This window comes from Castor canadensis, chromosome X (genome assembly GCF_047511655.1).
Source record: "Castor canadensis chromosome X, mCasCan1.hap1v2, whole genome shotgun sequence".
NCBI classification, from domain to species: Eukaryota; Metazoa; Chordata; class Mammalia; order Rodentia; family Castoridae; genus Castor; species Castor canadensis.
In genome coordinates this window covers 34,145,529-34,152,918 of record NC_133405.1, presented here as the reverse complement: position 1 = coordinate 34,152,918, position 7,390 = coordinate 34,145,529, and the positions used below count along the sequence as shown (strand labels likewise).

The 7,390-nt window shown below is 34.7% G+C and overlaps 1 protein-coding gene and 1 non-coding gene across 5 annotated transcripts in view; both read right to left on the bottom strand.

The window, feature by feature from the left end:
- Positions 1-2,474: 2,474 nt before the first annotated feature.
- Cul4b (cullin 4B) overlaps positions 2,475-7,390 on the bottom strand; it is a 37,860-nt gene continuing 32,944 nt past the window's right edge. For all 4 annotated transcript variants that reach the window (XM_020172870.2, XM_020172871.2, XM_074063901.1 and 1 more), the window contains one exon: positions 2,475-5,594. In XM_020172870.2, coding sequence (XP_020028459.1) covers positions 5,499-5,594 — 96 coding nt within the window. In that variant the 3' untranslated portion in view covers positions 2,475-5,498. The remainder of the gene's footprint in view (positions 5,595-7,390) is intronic.
- Positions 5,933-6,084, bottom strand: LOC141420116 (small nucleolar RNA SNORA57). The gene has a single exon (XR_012444805.1). It is a non-coding gene; the product is annotated as a small nucleolar RNA SNORA57 (small nucleolar RNA).

Sequence of the window (7,390 nt, the reverse complement as noted above, 5' to 3'; positions counted from 1 at the left end):
GCCCTTTGTTGTGAAGGGTTTTCCGACATAGGGTCTTGTGAATTATTTGCCCAGGCTGGCTAAAAAACCTCGATCCTTCTGATCTCTGCCTCCTGAGTAGCAAGGATTACAGGCATGAACCACCAGTGCCCAGATAAATACATGTTCATAAAAATACATTAGAGGAAACAAATCCAGCAAAAGTGAAGGATACAAGATTAACATGCAAAAATCAGTTAGATAGGGTTGTATATGTCGGCAATAAATGTGTTAACTAAATTCAGAAAAAAACTAGGGCATGGCTCAGGTAGTAGAATGCATGCCTCACAAGCACAAGGCTCTGAGTTCAACCCTTCAGTACTACAAAAAAAAAAAAAAGAAAGAAAGAAAAAAATTTTCATTCATAGGAGCACAAAAAAGTAAAATGTTTAGGAATATATTTAATTAGGGAGAAAGCAGACCTGTACATTGAAAAGCACAAAATGTTAAACTCTAAAAAAACCTAAAAATAGAAATATTCATGGATTAGGAGACTTTAAAAAAATTAAGATGACAAAATTCCCCCAAAGTGCTATACCCCAACACAATCCCAAAAGCCTCTTCTTAGGAATGGAAGAGCTGATCCTAAAATTCATATGGAATTTTAAGTGACCTAAACAGTTAAAACAATCATGAAAAAGAAGAGCAAACTTGCAATATACCACATACTGATTTTAAAACTTAATCTATATTAATGAAAACAGTATAGTACTAGCAAAATAATAAATATACAGATGAATGATTCGAATAGAACTGGAATCCAGAAATAAACCCACATAGCTACTATCAACTGATTTCAGACCACTCAATAGGGGAAAGAATATTCTGACAAATGGTACTGGGATAAATGAATATTCACGTGCAAAAAGAGAGGACCATTACCTCATGCCATATATAAACATTTACCCAAATGAAACCAAAATCTAAATGTAAGGAATAAAACTTTGTAACTCTTCCAAGAAAACGTAAGAGTAAAATCTAATGAACTTAAGCAATTTCTTCAGTATGACACCAAAAGCAAAGCAACAAAAGGAAAACTTTAGATTAACCAGACTTCATTAAATTAAAACCTTTCATGTAAAGGATATTATCAAAGTAAGTAAAAAGACAACTTACATAATTGGAGAAAATATCAGGAAATCATTCTTTATGATAAGGGTCTAGTACCTAAATATATAAAGAACTTTTACAAGAAAAATACCCTATTTTAAAAAAATGGCCTAATGATGTGAAGACATTTCTCCAACGAAAATGTACAAATGACCAACAAGCACAGGAAAAGATGTTCATCAGCATTAGTCGTTAAGGAAGTGAAATTCAAAACCACAATAAATTACTTCACATCCACTAAGATGCCTACAATAAAAACAAACTAGAAAACATCAAGGGTTGATGAGGATGTATGTGTACACTGCTGGTGGGAATGTAAAATGATGCACCTTGTATGGAAAAATTTGGTGGCTCCTTGATAAGCAAAGAATTATAGCACATAACTTAGCAATTTCATTCAGGGCATATTCCCAAAAGATATTAAAACAGGGAATTGAGGAAGTACACAAATCTTCGTATTACTATTTATAATAGCCAAAAGGTAGAAACAACCTAAATGTTTAACAACTGATTGGATAAATGAAATATGGTATATACATATTACTTAGTCATAAAAAGGAATGAAATACTCAATACATGGATGAACTTTGAAAACATCATGCTAAATGAAAGAAATGAGATGCAAAAGGCCACGATACCATTGATGTGAAATATCCAGAATAGGAAAATCCATAAAGAAAGAAAGCCGGGGGAGGGGGGGAAGGTGTCCCAAACAATATATACACATGTGAGTAAATAAATAAATGAAAATAAAAACAGAAAGCAGATTAATGATTTCCAGAGGCTAGGTAATGGGGGAATGAGGAGTGACTGCCTAACGGGTACTGGGTTTCCTCTTGGGTTGATGAAAATGCTCTGAAAAGAACATAATGGTAATGGTTGCATGATACAGTGAATGTAGTAAATGTCTGAACTGTACACTTCAGCATGGCTAGCATGGTTTTATCATTAGAAATTCCTGTTATGTTTATTTTGCCACAGTAGAAAATTAAAACTTAGCTGGCAGAGTGGCTCAAGTGGTACAGCATCTGCCTAGCAAGTGTGAGACCCTGAGTTCAAACCCCAGTATCAACAACAAAAAAAAGAAAATTAAAGTGTAAAAAGATTTGACTGTAAGAATAAAGGACAGATGAGAGTATCTATTGTTTTTGTACTTGCAAAACCATTATTCTATATCAAATTTTAAAAGGGTCTACAAAAAAGATTAGGACTTTAAACTATGCAAGACATAACTTCTAAGGATTATTATACATAAAAGCATATTGTCCATTCAAAAGAATACCCTTTTTTCTAGTATCAAGGGAAAAAAGAAAATTGAGCAAAGAAAGATTTGAGCCTGTTCACTATTCAAATGTAAAGCAAGTTTTTAATAGGCAACTGAAAATATTCCTTAATGGAGCATTACCGAAGGAACACCATTTTATACGGTATAATTATGTTAACTCCCATTAGCCTTGCTCTTTTCTTTTTAATGAACAATTTGTTTTGGAAATTTCACACTCCTGCCATTCACAGAAGTAGTTACTAAAACAAAAACATCTAATTAGAAAAAATTTATGGCTACTAAGACACAAAAACATACTTCTCACGCTTTAAAAAATGGATGCCTAAATAGAATAAACTGACTTCCAGAACTATACACAAATTTTTGTATGAATTTCAAGACATCATGTTAACACCACTCGGCAGACAGATTCAGGAACTGAGTTAGAAAAACTTTAAGAAACATCTGTGACAGTATTTTGTCCAGAACACAAACTGTTTAACAGAAAAGGCAAATTGAGTGCCATAACTAAAATAAGCATTATCTTTTATTCTCCTCTCAACTTAAACCTAGACTAGTTCCATACAGACTTTATGAAACTATTTGTCTTTGAGGATTTGAATAAATACATGCTTATACTTACACTTGATTCTTCTAAAACAACATTTAAGAATAATTACCTACCTTGAGGATTCTTGGGAATTTTACTCTTTTTACCACACCCTCCCCATGCTCCAACAGCATTATCACAAAACTACCACAAAAACAAAATTTAAAAATAACAAAATTGCCAAGTGTGAATTCATTAAAGGAAATTATTAAGAAGATTTTAAGTTCTGTGGTTTTGTAACTTTCTCACAATGTCTGAATTTTAAAGATCTTCCCCAGAAACTTTTTTAAATAAAAGTTTTATTGGAGAAAAATAGAACCACCACGTAACACAAGGAAAAGAGCACAAAAATTAAACTGATACAGAACTGAAAGTCACAATTATCCAATGTAGTTTGCAATTCATTTTCAATTTTTTTAAACAGCTCCCCTTAGCTGTTTTTTAATAGTCTTGCTAATTTTTCAGCTGAAGCAGCATGAAGTTTTCATAAAATTAAGAACTTCAGGAAAGGGACCCACTTTCAAGATAATGAAGGTGGCATCAAGGGTCTCCTAATAGAACCAAGTCTACCTAAAATTTGCTCGAGAGTAATAACTGATTCTGTTGTAATAGTCTATACATCTCACAGACCATCAGGGATAAGTTAGAACACTGTTGTAGATGGTCCAGTGTGGAGAGAGGGTAAACAAAATAGCCACATTTCCTTATCAGATGAACTCCTGCAAGTAAACCAGGCAGGAGCTGAGAAAATACAGGCAATGGCTCCTCAAAAAGAATTAGGAAAAAAACTTAGGAAAGAATTCTAAATATTATATATAGTTAGACAAGTGTGCAAGTCGATGCAATTAGACAGAAACAGGCAACTTTTAAAATATATATAATGTATATATACATATGTGCATATATATAAATATATATACACACACATACATATATATGTGTGTGTGTATACACACACACACACACACACACACACACACACACACACACAGAGCTGGCCACAGGTCTTTGAGAACTCAAGAAAACAATCAATAGTAGACACAAGTGTCCCAAGTCCCAAATTGAAGGTTAGGACCTAGGCATTCTTAAAACTAATGGCTCCAAATAGGCAAGGAAATATGCTGTTGTAAAAAGCATCAAAGTAGTTTTGATTTAAAAAGAAACAACAGCAAAATTTCTGACTCTCTTCCATGATCAATTCCTTTTGAGGAAAAAAAAGGAAGGAAAACAAAAACCCACTGATGATAAAGAGAAACCTTTTGTTCACATTATTAATTTAAAGAACACTTTTGTTATTTTCTAAGTAAGAACAATTTTGGGACATTTCCCTGAAAAGCAGGTGTCCAGTGGCTGTAAGAACTCTTAACTTCAAGCAATTTTAAAAGGAATACACAACTTCAAATTCCCAAATAGGGGATGTATAGGGAAAATGAGGAAAGACCTTTATACCTAGGGTTTGGGAAGTTTATAATAAGGATGATAGTAAAGACTTTGTTTATCAACCAAGAGAAGAATTGGATTCTTCCAGAAAAAGACTTTAGTAGAGAAAACTGGAATGCTAAATCCTAGGAAGCCTGTAACAATCTACAATTGGTCCAAGTTAAAAGACAGAAAACTAGTTGATTGATTTTGTTCCTGTAGCAATTTACAAATCATGTTGATTTTGGTCTCTTTTGCCATTTTCATATAGAATTCATTTTTACTATGAATAAAGAGTTGGGTTTTCTCTATGATGTTGCTCTAGTACAAGATTATCAGCAATTTTTCTATTTTAGTTATTTTCATAAGTACTTGTTAATCAGCACAGTAAACTTGGAGCTAAGCCATATACACACATCCCATATTCATAAATGGAAAATTTTTAGGATGTGAATATACAAGATATTATGGAAGTAACTGTCACCCTACTTGAAAACTTGTTTCCAAATAAGTTTTTTCAAAACATCCCTTTCAATGTAACAGAATAGATCTAGCAAAATATCAATAGCTATGACAACTTATTTTTCTTTTCAAGGGAAATCACAAAACAAGTGAACAACCAAGTCCAGGTGGTTTTTCTATTTGATAAATACATCCAGAACTCTGTACAGTAAATAAAGTTTGCATGCAGTTTAAGTATCTTTAAATGACATTTTAAGCAAATAAACTTTTTGCTTCGTAATTCATGGTGTATAAGAACCCCCCCCCTTTTTTTAATAACCATAGGGATCTCTTCCCCAGTTCCAAAGAGGAATCATAAAGACCGGGTACTTTTCTTAAGTGTTTTCTGCACATCATACTAAATAACATGCAAAGAGTTCAACATTCTTCTTAAAGGTAAGTATTACTCTTTAAAATGGGCATGTTAACCACTGAGAAAAAGTCCACTCAACTATTTCCATTACACTGCTTCATTTGGTCATCGGTAGTATAAAAGAAGTCAAATAATATAGGATCAACAAATTAGTTTATCCACTGGCTACTGCATATAACAACAAACGCTCCAAGGCCAACATTCTATGCAATATAGTTGTACTGGTTTGGATTTTCTTTATCTCTTTCCATGTAGTCCCGGTCAATTAAGGATTCTATTCTCTTCTTAAGATCAGCAGGCTGCAAGAGAAGACAAATTTTCAATGCAAAGCTCATCATCATTAGCACAACCCCATTTGCCAACACCCCATTAATAACAGAATAAGGGCTAGGTGTGGTGGTGCCCACCTGTAATCACAGCACTTGGGAGGCTAAGGCAGGAGATTCATGAGTTCAGTGCCATTCTGGGCTACATAACAAAACTCTGTCTCAACCTCCCTCCCCGAAAAGTTTTATACTTTGTGTTTTTGGTGGGACTGCGGTTTGAACTCAGGGCTTTGTGCTTACGAAGCAGGTGCTCTACCACTTGAGCCACACCTCCCATCCATTTTGCTCTTGTTATTATTATTTTTTTTAACCCATGTCCCAGCATTTGAGGATAGAACTGGTGAACGGGAAGCTGCCAGTTACTGAAGCCACGACACCGAGAGAGCCAGTGCCCTTTCCTTCTTCTGCCTTCTTATATAATGGGAAGCAGGACCACATGCCTGGTCCCCCCAAGAAAAGGAGAGCTTCCTCTGGTTATCTGGAAGATGAGGTCTCAAGAACTATTTACCTGGGCTGGCCTCAAACCACAATCCCCACAATCTATGCCTCCCAAGTAGCTAGGATTATAGGCATGAGCCACCAGCACCCGCCTTACACTTTATTTTATACATATTTTTATTATACATATTTTATGCTATTGCCAATACTGTTAAACAATACTTTCTACTACCTTTTTATTTTTAATACCTTTTTATTTTAAAGAGATCTTCCCAGAACCAGCTACCCCCTGCGTGATTAAATACAGAAGACTAAGATTATCATAACTTCACAGGAGGAACACATCATAGTTTAGGGAAATAATGCTATTTAGTTTTAAAAAGATAGTTTGAAAAGGTATGCACACCTTTACTTGGCAAAAGCTAGTTCTCAGATGGACATGGTGGCAAATGCCTGCAATTTCAGCAGTTGGGAGAGTGAGGGAGGTGGATCACAAGTTCAAGGCCAGCCTGGACTACATAGCAAAACCCTATCTCAGAAACAACCAAAAAGAAATTTTCTAAGTTACTTATGATACCTAATACAATGTAAAAGCTATATTGTTTCTATACTATGTTTTTATGTATTATTTAAGAGAATGACAAGAAAAAATGTGTATATATTCAGTACAAGCATTTTTTTTTAATATGGGGGGTGGGTCTCATTGAGTTGCCCAAGCTGGCCTCAAATTTCTGAGCTCAAGCAATCCTCCTGCCTCAACCTCCCAAGTTGCTGACTACCTGTGCTAATATATTTTTTAAAAAATATTTTCAATCTGTCGTTGGTTGAATCCACGGATATGGAACCCATGGATATGAAGGGTCTACTATATAATATTGCTTGCCAATGAGGGAGTTTTTCAGAATATGTAGAATGACCATTTGATCAAGACGGAAATAGCCCAGCACAGTGGTATGTGCTTATAGTCCCAGCTACTAAAGAGGCTGAGGCAGGAGGACAGCTTGATGCCTAGTGTCAAGGTCAGCCTGAGCAACACAGTGAGACTGTGTCTCAAAAACAAAATAAAATGAAAAACAAAGGAGAGGAAAAGAGAAAAAATGGAGCAGTTCATCCAGTTCTTCCAAGGTTTGAATATCAAATGACCTTCTCTTAATTATAAGAGATCTAGAAGAGCAGCAATGCTTATTTCAATGATCCCCTACCTTCCTAGCATCACTGACTGTTAGACAGAACGTGAAGTAATTGTTAGGCAAAGTGTGGTTAATGAGGCGGCAGCATTACATTTGGACAAAACGCCTATCTTATTAGAAATAGCTACTGAATACTTATTA